Source organism: Rattus norvegicus, chromosome 4, assembly GCF_021556685.1.
Source record: "Rattus norvegicus strain SHRSP/BbbUtx chromosome 4, alternate assembly SHRSP_T2T, whole genome shotgun sequence".
Classification (NCBI taxonomy): domain Eukaryota; kingdom Metazoa; phylum Chordata; class Mammalia; order Rodentia; family Muridae; genus Rattus; species Rattus norvegicus.
In genome coordinates, this window is record NC_141537.1 from 68,531,511 (window position 1) to 68,544,915 (window position 13,405).

At 46.4% G+C, this 13,405-nt stretch overlaps 1 protein-coding gene across 2 annotated transcripts in view; it reads left to right on the forward strand.

Moving 5' to 3' along the window:
- The window catches only part of Tbxas1 (thromboxane A synthase 1), a 159,944-nt gene that overhangs the window by 96,355 nt on the left and 50,184 nt on the right, over positions 1-13,405 (forward strand). For both annotated transcript variants that reach the window (NM_012687.2, XM_087656007.1), the window contains 3 exon segments: positions 1,302-1,450; positions 3,112-3,242; positions 7,407-7,721. In NM_012687.2, coding sequence (NP_036819.1) covers positions 1,302-1,450; positions 3,112-3,242; positions 7,407-7,721 — 595 coding nt within the window.

Sequence of the window (13,405 nt, forward strand, 5' to 3'; positions counted from 1 at the left end):
GGTATCGGTCTCCACTAAAAGTCCTTCAGATGGCAATGCCTGTAAGAAAACAAAAAGGGTTGTAGGGACTGGCGAGGTGGCTCAGGGGTCAAAGGTAAGACTGTAAAACTTGGTAATCCAAGGTTGATCCTCAAAAGCCACACAAAGGTGGAAAGAAAGAACAGGTACCACAAAGTTGTCCTATGCCCTTCACATTCGATGTGCACTGTGGCACATATATACCAGGTCCCCATCACACACACACATACACACACACACACACACACACACACACACACTGTGCAAATGTATACAAGAACAATACACATGAAACATTTGTGAAAGAATAATGCTAGTTTAAAATGGCATCAGGGGGAACAGGCTTCCTATCCTGAGGTTGGTTAAATTTTCGGACGCTGTTGGAAGACACTCTTCCTTTTGTTTGCTTGGAAAAGGCAATGTGTATTTCCAGTAGTAAATTAAATATATCCTGTAAGCCAGCCCCAAAGTTTGTGTGTTACCCATTTGAGTGAGAAGAGCCCTTGTTTTTGCTTTGTTTGTTACACTTTTATTTATTATTTATTTAATGTGTATAAGTATACTGTAGCTGTCTTCAGACACATCAGAAGAGGGCATCAGATCCCACTACAGATGGTTGTGAACCGCCAGATGGTTGCTGGGAATTGAAGTCAGGATCTCTGGAAGAGCAGTCAGTGCTCTTAACCACTGAGCCATCTCTCCAGCCCTTGTTGCATTTTTAAAAATGGCAAATTCTTCAGTATAGTGGTACATGCCTTTAGTCCCAGTACAGAAAGGCAGAGGCTAGTTTAAGGCTACCTACATCTCAAAAAAGAGAAAAAAAGAAAAGAAAGAGAAAAAAAAGAAAGAAAGAAAAAGAAAAGGAAAGAAAAAAGCCTGTCAAGTCATTAGAAGAAAACTGGAGGAGCATTAATAAAATGAGCTAATTAGATTCATTCATCAATGCGGATTTGACAGCTATCAATTAATCATTAGATTCTGGACTGAGATGGGCTATGCATGCATAGGGCTAAAGTTCCTAGGCTTTGGGGCTCCTATTTCCTTTCGCAGGAAGGTTTCCCTCCCCTGGAAGGTATGTACCTTAGTGTCCAACTCTGTTCTAAGGCCTGAGTTAATGCTGCCCTGCCCTCGCCTTCTCTTCCATAAGCTCCTTGTTAAAGCCTCCAATCAGAATCTGCTGTTGCTACTCATCCAGGAAGCTTCCCTTCCACTACCTCAGGAGGGGTGAGTTGTGGGCAGGGCAATCCAGCATCTTTCAAATTCCAGCATTTCTACGCCCACAGGTGTTACTGCTGTTTTACCACAAATGTGGTGGCCAGTGTGGCCTTTGGCATCGAGGTGAACTCCCAGGATGCTCCAGAAGACCCCTTTGTGCAACACTGCCAGCGAGTTTTTGCTTTCAGTACCCCAAGGCCTCTCCTGGCTTTAATTTGTAAGTGTAGCCCCTACCCAAGGTGGGGAGAACAGGACAGCCTGCAAGGTTGAGTCCCTTCCATCAGGAAAGTTCCCTCGGGGGTTTCAGAGTTGTCCTGCAGAACGCTGTCTCCCGGGAGCCGCTAGAACCCAACGTCTCTCATTTCCTAGGGTTGTTTGCTTGGTTTGTGTTCCATCACTCAAAACCCTCTTCTGAGGAATTCTCTACCAGAAGCCAATAACTCCTAAACAAGAAATCACTAGACGGGTCACTGGAAGGAGGCTTCATGTTAACAAGACTAGACCATTGAATCAATTTTACAAGGGAGTCTGCCTTCTGGCCAGTTCTGGTATCTTCTTGCTTTTATGGAAACACCAGTGTGCTGCTGTTACTGTATTGATGAGCTCCTCCCTGCCTCTCTGCTATGCTGGCATAGTCTAGTCACTTCTCGGCCAGCTTCCTTTTCCTCCTCCTCCTTCTCTTCCTTCTCCTTTTTGTTCCTCCCCCCTCCTCCTCCCTCCTCCCTTCCCCTCCCCCTCTCCTCCTTGCTCCTCTTTTCTTCCTTCTCTTCCTCCTCTCCTATCTCTCTTCATCTCCCTCATCTGCCTTCTTCCGCTCCTCTTCCTTTTGTGAGACAGAATCTTGTTTATACAACCTTGTCTGATCTCAGATTAAGAACCCTCTTGCCTCGCCCTCCTGAGTGTTGGGATCACGGACCATTTGCTAGCTTTGCTTCTCATCTCTGAGCCAGTTTCGGGGGAAGCCCTGTCACCTCTATCCTCAGCACACTGAAACCTGTAGGCATTTGTGTGGAGTCACACAGCCTCTTTGTGTCCAGGGGGTCTGCTGGGGCTAAGGCTGCCCCTCCTGTGCACTTTCAATCATAGACAGGCAGGGAGTTCCATTAACAAGACCCCTGTTCTCAGTACTTTGAACCAGGCCGAGGCGTGTGAGCTCTGAGATCTACTGTCTCCATCCTGACTCAACACAAAAGGTTTCGTGCAGCTTGTGGGGCTGAGAGTCTGAGCGGAGTCACGTGCCCCTGTGGCAACGCCTCATCCTTGGGTCCAGAACATCTCTTCGGGAAATATTAAGTGTCCTTATCCAGGGAACCTTTTCCTAAGAACCCAGGCTGCATTTTGCATGGCAGGAGCATATCCACAGTGGATGAAGCCAGTGTCCTTGTCAGCAGCTGCAACAACAGGCTTAGGGATAATTCCGATGGCTGCTGTGGGGACATTCATCCAGAGAAAGACAAATACAGATGACCAGAAAGCCAATAAAGTAGATGGGCTTCTGTGCCCCTGTGAAGGCTTGGCACATAGCCAGTCACCCATTCTGTCCTGAAGAACTGCAAAGATTTCCCCCCACCCCAACCCCGCCCCCAAGATTAGAGATAGGACTTTCTAAATGTAAAGTTGGGTTTGCAAGGCCAGGTACACACAAGGACTCACTTTATTGCACAGGCATTTAATGATTGCTTACAATGTACAGGGAATGGAATAGAAAGCTAGAGTCAGATCAAGCCCTGTTCTGAGAAGCGCCGAGTCCAGAGGGAAGACGGGCCTCCCAAGTGACTCTGATTCAAGGCTGGTGCTTGCTTCCCAGTCACAGGAGTCTAATAGCCCTGCTTCATTATCACTCCCCCTTCAATGCTACTTTTGTTTTTCTCTTTCAAGTATCATTTCCATCCATAATGGTCCCATTGGCCCGGATTCTGCCCAATAAGAACCGAGATGAACTGAATGGCTTTTTTAACACACTCATTAGGAATGTGATTGCCTTACGGGACAAGCAAACAGCAGAAGAGGTAACTATTTTTATAGGACACAGCCTGGAAACAGAATGGAACCTAATTTGGCATCACTCTCTCTTTTCTTTCTCCACCCCCCGACTTCCCCCCAACTCCTCATATAACATGGGTTTATCCTTACTAGTCTCCCATCCTGAGCTATCCAGGGCCAGTAGAAAGCAACAGGAAGGAGGGATGGGAAGGATAGTTGAAGTCGCCACCAATGTGCCTATCCCTGAGTGAGCTGTTGAATGAAAGCCAACCTCTGAAGTGTCTCACATCACCTAGCTGTTACCCCAAGCACAGGCTGCAGAGCTCAATGCCCCCTAAGTTTTCTAAGTCAGTACCTCATGCAATTTTCATGAGCATAGTCTTTCTGCTGAAAACAGCAAGACGGGGCTTCATAGCATGAATAGCATAAATATTAGCAAGAAGTTTAGGCAACTGTCAATCAATCCCACATTCCCTTTCAACACAGAGACTCTTGCTAGAAAATTGGTGATTGAGGCTTCCTGCTCCCTTTAGAAGGCTTCCACGTTCCCCTTTTCCTTTACAGACTCACACTCTACTTGGCACATATTAGGGATAAGTAAATATTGGTTGAACTCGACTCTGAGTAGAATGCAGTTTTCTGTGTGAGAAATAATCTTTCCGCATCGCATTAAAGTTGTCCATTATGGGTATCATTGCATTAAAGATGGTCACTAAGATGAAAAAAAAAAAAAAAAAGGACTAAAAGGGCTTTCCCTTAACTGCCTTGAGCAAGATAGAGCTTTAAAAGGGTTTTCTCAAAGACAGTGGCTCAGAGGGATTCATGAGGCCTGATGGTTAAAGCATTGGCCTAGAATGAAATCCAAGTCAATTAGTAGCTTGATGCATTTAGCAGCCTTGGGCAGCAGCCTGTCCTACTCAGCTGCACACCCTGGGGACTCTGTAGCAGCTATGTCTAAATAGGAAAGGTGTAGGGACGTATATACAAGCTCTCAACCCCTTGGCCTATACCACCATCAGCTCCACTTGAATGCCCTTAGAGGTGGGGGAAAATGGGCCAACTGGTATACCTGGCCCCACTCTAAAGCCAGAAAAAACAAGACAATTTCATTCAAGTATATGTTTCTAGGCTGTGAGGAGGAAGCCCAAAGGACAAGAGATAAAGGACTATTTTCAAACCTTATCGTTTGCTGCAAAGGGCTGCCTTGTAAGAGCGCTCGCTCTTCTCTCTCTCTCTCTCTCTCTCTCTCTCTCTCTCTCTCTCTCTCACGCGCACACACACACACACACACACGCACGCACGCACGCACGCACGCACGCACGCACGCACGCGTGCGCGTGGTCCCTAGCCTAAAACCCACTGGCTGTAAAACCAGGCTAAAAATTCAAAAACTGTTGCTCCAAGTGACTGAGAGGTGAGAGGTTATTAAAGAGCCAATTACTGGGATTGCCTCAAGCCTTTCCTTCCATAAACTTTACAGCTATTTGTTTCAAACAATGAGTTGATCTGAGAAAAACCTCCTGACCACAAATCCAGGGCTGCCCATGTCAAGACAGAGCTATACAGTTACTAAGAAAACTCACTTAGAACCCCTCTGAACTCTGTATACATTCCAGCAAACAGATGTGTGTTTGCACAGTGAAAATGCCGCACAGATGTTAAAAGGTAAATATTTTTCTAAGCTCGAGCCGACGGGTGGATTAGACACCTACATCTATCAGGGCATGTATTTTTCTTGGATATGACCATAAACCAGCCCTGTTTCCATCCTAAAAGAGCAGCTTCGCATGGCCTTCATGATGCTCTGTGAACCAAAGACTCCCATCTGCATTAATGTTCTCTAGTTTGTGAACCCTAGAGAGAGGCCTTTCCCTTGGCCTCATTAGCTGACAGTTAAGACAGATTTCTGTAAGACTTCACCAGCCCTTTTAGCAGGCTGGCTGGGCTGGGATAAGAGGAAAGAATGCCAGCCACCATGCTGCTTCTGGAAAAATACGTGGAGCAGATATGACTGAGCTGTCTTGTCATCACCCCTACCCCACCCAGGAAAGTCACAGCCAAGCCTCAGGGACTAAGCTGGGCCATGCAGCCTAAGAGTGTGGTTGCTTCTCCAACCACAATCTGGCGCCCTAGGAGCCTCAAATGTTCGATTTCCCTGAGCCACTGTGACAGGTCAGCAGTGGAACCACAATAGCCATCCAATAGCAGTTTAGAAGTCATTTGGACAGCAGAGTGGGCAGGCTTAGGGCACAGTGAGGGAGCCCCAGTTTTCTATAATGGAAGCAGACTGGTGGGAAATGGAGACCTTGCCTCCTCAGCTTCAGTGTACATAAGCCCTTAGTGGTGAGCCCTACCCTGGCTGTCCTAGAAGACACCTTTGATGGTCACTAGCCTGTTCATCAGCAAAGGCCTCCTGCTCAAAACAGCAGTTGAACAGTTGAAACCAAACCCAATGTACCCATCCCCGAGGGCACTCATTGCTTTCCTTTCTGATTTGCAGAAGATTCCATGGCATGTTTAATATGCACCTTAGCACAACACGTGGCACAGGCCAGGGAAAAGGGTGGATCACACCCTGGGGTTGCTTCTCATCTCATGGCACAGGAAAAGTAGCCACACATGAAATGCCAACAAACTTAAAAGGTGGAATTACATGCCGATGTAAGGGACATAGATTATTCATGCAACAGAAATTCAGAAGCCAACGAACTGAGAAAACACCACAACTAGGAAAATACTTTGAAATTATAATATTTTCCTGTTGGAGGTTCTGATACTCCCCTCTTGCTGTTTTAATCCCATAAACTTCAGAAAAGAGCAGCATCCCAGTTGTCATTCATCACATTAAAGGCCATTTCAAAGAAAGGATGTGCCTGGAATACACTTTGTGAATGTCAAAGCCGTGGTAAACAGTCCTATAGTTAGAATTAGTGGTAGTCAAAGTGTAAAGGATATGCAAATTACTGATAAGGAAGGTAGGGAAATGATAAGGCAGCTTTAAGCACTCAGAGGAGATTGGGGATTACTGGAGAGAAAAAGGGACTCCATAGGAAGTAGCCTGCTAAGTCTGAGGGCTTTGAAGGAAAGCTTCACTAAAGCCAGCTCCCCCATATCCCATACCCCCATCCCATCCTGTTGACTGTCGACTGTGTGAGAAAACTTATTGACATCCACTATGTCCTTGCAGAGTAAACAATAGACGTATGCTCTGATTTAAATCTATCAGGTGTTTTCTCATTGGAAATTCGGGCCAGTAGAACAAATGCATAAAAAGCATTAATCAGAACTAAAAACCTTCCTTGGTTTCCCCACCTCCTCTAGCTCTAGGGATCCGCTGAATATGGGTGGACAAATGTTTATCTCACATGAACGGATGCACATGGTTCTCTAGCTTGTACACTTACTGTTCTTAAAGATGAGATCCCACTGTGTCTACAGCTCTATAACTTGCTTTATTTTAAGCACAGTATTTGGGGGGAATGGCGAGAGGATCATGGAATGACTCCATCCAGAATGCACGAAGCGAGTATGGTACATAAACAAGGAAGAACATTATTTGGCCCTATAAAAGAATGGAATCTGTTGGTCTTCAGCTACACAGTTAAGATAGTGAAGGGCATTATGTTAAGTGCAACAAGCCAGGAACAGAAAAACAAACACAACGTTCTTGTTGGGTATGTCAGAACTGGAAACCTAATCTCAGAGACAGAGAAAGGTGGTCACTGGAGGCTGGGAAGGATGGGGGAAAAGAGAAGGGAGAGGGAGTGGTTGGGCACCCAAGCCATTATGGGTAAGAGAACTAAGTCTGGTGTTTTCCAGCTCAGCAGGGAAACTATAGTCACAGGTAGGTGGCAAATAACTGCAAAAGAAGAGCTTGAAGACTCCAGGCACACACCCTCACCATTACATGTTGCATGTATTAAATGACCCCACTGTTGCTCCAGAAGTCTGTACAATGGCAAAGACGGGAACAGCCTCATCTCTTCTCTGGGGCATCAGCTGGCCACTCAGTGCTGTCATTCATGTGGCCATTCAGATGACTCTCACCATCTCAGATAACACAGTGACCAGGACCTGTCCCTACTTAGGTGTTCCGAAGCCACCCATGAACTCCCCCACCCCACCACCCCACCCCCACCCTCTAGCCTCATCCTGTGGCTCTAATGTGCCTTTTTCGCTCTTGTCCTCAGAGGCGGGGAGACTTCCTGCAGATGGTGCTGGATGCCCAGCGTTCCATGAGCTCTGTGGGTGTAGAAGCCTTTGACATGGTCACAGAAGCCCTGTCCTCTGCTGAGTGCATGGGGGACCCACCCCAAAGGTGTCATCCTACATCCACAGCTAAGCCTTTAACTGTGGATGAGATTGCCGGCCAGGCTTTCCTCTTCCTCATCGCTGGCCACGAGATCACCACAAACACGCTCTCCTTCATCACATACCTGCTGGCCACCCACCCTGAGTGCCAGGAGAGGCTTCTGAAAGAGGTGGACCTCTTCATGGAGAAGCATGTGAGTACAGTGGGATCCAGGTGTCCACGTGCATCCACATTGCAGGGGATTCGGTAAAACTTCCTCCGATTAATGACTTGCCAAAATCACGTTCTAAGTTTGTAAGATAAAATAAGGTCACACCCACCTTCTCTAGCTCTCTGCGATAGCAAATAAAAAAAGGTGTTCAGAATGAGAGGAAAATAAAGAGCTCATGAGACTGGCTCTGGGGACCTGCAGGAAGGAATTGGGGGTCAAAGGGCAGCCATAGAGCAGGGGTCTGGCTATCACATGTTCTGACTGTGGGGCAGCCTCCCCGAGGAAGACAAAAGAAGGGAGTCAGCAAAGGAAACTGAGTCCGAACACAGGACACCCGATGAAGCAGAAAGGAGAGAGCAGAGGAGGAGGCCCAATCACATAAACAAGTAGAATGAATGGGCCGGGAAGCCCCGAGCACAGATGCATTCTGGGTATTCCTTGGCGCTGAAGCCCCTCTGAAGTAGATCTCAACAGCTGCCTGCCTTGAGCTGGGCTCTTCTCTCACCTTGTGGTTTTCTCCGGAGGCTACACTGCCCTGAATCATTTTAGAAGTTTATACTTTAAATAAGAAAAGTCCCCACAATGGACTTTTCATTCTGATATCCTTACACAACAGTCACCATTTCAGAATGTGCCCTATTTTGCTATTGGAAGCATTAGGATTAAGTATATACATAACCAGAAACTACTTCCTTTCTTCCTACTAGGGAAGTAGTGGCAAAATTAGTCTTCTTCTCCAAGTCACTTTATAAATATTTGAAACCTGAAGAACTCCAACTAGTTGCCTGTGTGGTCAGCTTCAAGTTCTTTGATATTATGATAGACCGCTGCTTGCTGGGTATCCCCAGTCTCCTGCTTCTACAGATTGATCTTTTGAGCCTGGGTGCAAGAGTTTGTATTTCACCTTATTACTTTTCCACGCAGTCAAAATAATTTTGAATCTTGATTCTGCCATCTGTCATATTAGCATTTCCTCCAGCTAGAGTCATCTGAGACTCGCTAACCCTGCCTTCCATTTCATCCAAGTCATTGATTAAAATGTTGAACAGGACAGGGTTTCCTCTGGACTGACATTGATCCACTAATCAATATTCTTCAAGCATGGAGTCCCAACAAGCCATGAATCCAGATAACCCTACCACCTGTCTCAGTATGCTTTATTGGTAGCTATTTAATATTTGGTTCCAGTTGAGAAGTGGGGGAAAAGGGAGGTCAAAGATGGTGGGTTACATCCCAATATGTCTTTTAGAACATATTTAGCACCCAGCAATGAAACCCTGAGTCCAGCTGATTTTAGCAAAACAAGCATTTGGATGGGTACAAAATCTTGCTCAGTTTGAGAGTGAATGAGACTTCAGGAAAATATTTAGCAGTGCCTCAAAGATACCCTCATGCCTTCATTTCTCTTACCTTAGTTTTTGGCTGTTTCCTCCCGTTGGCCCCATGCTCAGCCTTGTGAAGCCATAGGAAGTCCAACAAGGGACCACAAGCTTCCTCATGCTTGGCAACAAAAAGGATATACGACTGAAATTCACAGAAGTCACCAACCAGAATCCCTTGTCCAATCATGGGGCTAATTATTGTTGTCAGGACATGGGGACACTGATATGCCTAAGCAAATTGACTTTAGCCCCGAGGCTGAGAACTGGGGAAGATGCCTTCCTTACGAAGGCTGAGGGAAAGCCAGCCCTTAGTCTCAAGCCAAAGGGCAAGCCAAATGAAGAAGGGGCTGAGAAGTATCTGAAGGGTGTTCTTGTGATGTGCTACATATGACCGAGGCTCGGGGAAGGGTCAAATACTCCAAGAGGTGGACTCATTATCTTCGCTCTGAGGGTGTTAATGACCAATAGTCTATTAAGCACTATCCCTTCCAAAAGAAACCCTCTAGAATCATATAAGGTGGGCACAGTCAGTTCTAGACTGTTGTAATATCTAGATGGCAACCAAGCCCTGGGAGCCTGGCAGGTTCACCAGCTACAAACTGGACTATCTGGTTGTGAAGCTGTGGCATAGCAATATTCCCATCAAAATCTGACGGTATGGGGTTGGGGATTTAGCTCAGTGGTAGAGCGCTTGCCTAGGAAGCGCAAGGCCCTGGGTTCGGTCCCCAGCTCCGAAAAAAAGAACCAAAAAAAAAAAAAAAATCTGATGGTATGCGTTCACTTCTACCATGGCCTGAACTGGACCTGACCTCAAGGAAGGTGGCGCCAACTCACCAAATCCTGGCCTCTCTCAGCCTCTGAGCCTAGGACCAGGCCTTCTTTTCCCATAAGGCCATCTCCCATGGAGATTGCTCAGTGTCTCTAAGTACTGGGGAGACACATGGGCATGCAGACTGATTGTACCAGGTGAAAGTTTTCAACCTTCTGAGATGGTTGGAAGGCAGATTTCAGGGTCCTGGCCCTAGAAGTTCTAATTCTGTAAATGTAGGTTCAGGGGAGGAGGTGGTCTGATGATGTTGGTCCCTGGTTCATTTTGAGAGCACAGCATAAGACAATTGGGACCCAGAACTATCTCCCAAGAAAGAATGCTGTACTCTACCCATGCCAGCATGAGGGCTGTTTCCTTCCTCTGGACAGTATTTAGGGTAGCCTTTGACGGATGGGAATGTGTCCAGGTTGTCTTTCTCAAACAGCAAGTGAGGTAACTGGGGAGCATACTGATCTGTTCAGTCCTGCGCATGGTCCCCACCCAGTGAACACACGTAGGTTTTGTTTCTTGCCTTTCCTCTCTCCCTCCTTTTATTTATTTATTTATCTTTACTAGACTCAGAACTCTGTTAATGTGGGCCATCTGTCAGGACATGGAAATGCAGATTAGCTGTTCACACATTAAGTATTTCCCTGAAAATATTCCTGAAAATTTGCATGTGAAGTATGATTTGTTATAACCTTCCTGCTGGTTTCCATTCAACAAATATCTCTTGAGTGCCAGTTTACGCCAGCTCCCATGACTGCAGACTCTCCCTATGCCCTGGGAGAGCACTGACCCACTTCTGCAGAGCAGGCCTCTTTAGATGACCTGTTGTTCAAGTGTCTGGATCCCAGCTCTAGTTCCTTCTGCCCACACCATCTCCACTCCAGTAATTTCCTTTTGGGAATGTGGTGAGGAGGCTACTACCCTCCTCTGTGATAAAAAACCCCAAACAATAACAACAAAAACAAAAACAAAACCAAAAAACCCTGTGTCACACGAGACTGCTGCAGGCAGTGGTAGAAAATGTCACCCAAGAGGAGGTGAGAAGGATCATGCGGTAAAGGTGACTCCTGCCAAGCTTGATGCCCCTCCAACAATCCAGCTCTTACTCCATCACCTGGCTACAGTGGTACCCCTCCCCCACACACGAAATAAATCAGTATGAGCAGCAACAATTCACCCAGGTAGACTCCAGGGCACAGCCACCTCCAGAGGTGGGCTCCTGTCAGGAATTGTTGATGTAAGAGTTCCAACCCCGTGCCCAGGAGCTCTCTCTGTCTCTCGGCTTCAGTAGCTCTGGGCAGTTTCTCCCATCACTTCAAAATAGCTGTGCCACCTAGAGTTTGAACAGTGTGAATTAAATGAGGCACATGAAGCGGTTTTGTGCCTTCCCCCAACTCATACTTTAGTTCTTTTTTTTTTTTTTTTTTTTTTTTCCGGAGCTGGGGATTGAACCCAGGACCTTGCGCTTCCTAGGCAAGCGCTCTACCACTGAGCTAAATCCCCAACCCCCAACTCATACTTTAAACGTCCTCTTTTGTTTTTCCTCACGTGTGTGTTGTGTGGGCATGCGAGCATGTATACCTGTTCACGTGCATGTGAAGGATCAAGCCTGGAGTTTGGAGTCTCTCTCCATTTCTCTCCATCTTCTTCACTGAGGCGGTGTATCTGTTGACCGTGAAGTTTCTGAATGGCGAGTCTGTCTAGCCAGTTTGCTCTGAGAGTTCCTCATCTCCAACGTCTTGATTTCGGCAATTATAGGCAGGTGTCATTCCCACTCAGCACTTCATGGGTTCTGGGATCTGGGCTTTCATCCTCACAGCCCTGAAATAAGCTGACATACTTTGCTTACACATAGGTGTCAGGGACCCAAGGTCAGGGCCGTTGCTAGTACAGCAGGCACTTTATAGAGTGAGCCACATCCTCAGCCCCTGCCTGAGAGTTTCAGTAGAAGGACTCCTGCCTGGGGGGAGCTGTGAGGAGGTAAGATATCCTTTACTGGTCTCATGACTCTACCCAATGACCTAGCATTAAATCCCTCTATCACAGAGCTCCATCTCCAGTAGTTACCTCTGACCTCCACATTAGGAAGACAGGAGCAGTGAACAGCATGTTTAAGTCCAGAAGAATGGTTCTCTTTCTGAAATTCTCACACAAAAGTTTCACGTTTTCTCAAGGACAGATCCATCAACTTACAACGAGAACACAGGGTCCAGATTGTCTTAGACCCAGGTCACTTGTCCATCTCTGCCTTAAAAAGAAAAGTGGGCCTCACCCCTTTCTCTAGGTAGATCCCTCAGACTCTGTCCCTGGAAGTAGGGTGAATGACTTCTGGGTAGCTGCTTGTTCAGCTTCGGGGATAAAAATCTATGGTCCCCAAGTGAGAATTTCCCACCTTCTCATTTCCTTTTAGGAGACCATGCTTTCCTTCCCTCAGAGCTTTTCAGATCAGCTTTATGAAATCAGGACTGTGAATCCAACAATGCATAGGACATCTCTCTGGCTCCTGTGAATTTCTGATAAATGATGTGACTGCTTCCTGTGACTTCCACAGGGATACTTGATGCTTCCTACTGCTTACAGCGAAGCCCAGGCTAGCAGGTTGTCATAGTGTAACCTTCACCAATCAAGAAGTGATACATCGGCCATGAAAGTCAAGAGTTCAGAAGTTTCACTTTTAGCAAAAACAACATAATGCGTGCTCTATTGTTGGGGAATCGCTGTGTGTTTTTCAGCCCTTGCCTTCTGCCTAGTAATGTTCCATCTCCTGTTGTCTACTCTGATCCATTTGACTTTGGTTGCCTCTCTCCTTTCAGGGAGGGGGCTTCTATTCTAATATAAATATGACAGTTATAATCTGCCTGACAGCCCTTGCCTCTAGGCGTCTCTCTAGACCCCACATAATTTCTTCCAATGTCTTGGAAATTTTGTCCAGCCTCTCTTCCTTACACTTAGAGTTTTCTCTCTTAGTCTGCTGCTATAACAGAAGACTTGAAAATAGAGAAGTTACAGAGAGAGAGAGAGAGAGACAGACAGACAGACAGACAGACTGTGAGACTGCTGGTCAGGTAGCAGGCCTTTCTCGTTGCTCATGTCACAGAATGTCACATGATGAGACAGCAAGCTTGCTAACTTGGTCTTTGCTCCTTCCCTTGTGGTTTTATGTTTGTTTGTGTGAATGTACCCACACACATGCATGTACATACACAAACACACAGAGATAGACATACACACATACACACAGGCATACACACAAACACACAGAGATAGACATACACACATACACACAGGCATACACGCATACACACAGACACACACAGAGATAGACATACACACATGTGCGCACACACACATACACACACACACATACACAAACACACAGAGATAGACATACACACATACACACAGGCATACACACAAACACACAGAGATAGACATACACACATACACACAGGCATACACACAGACAC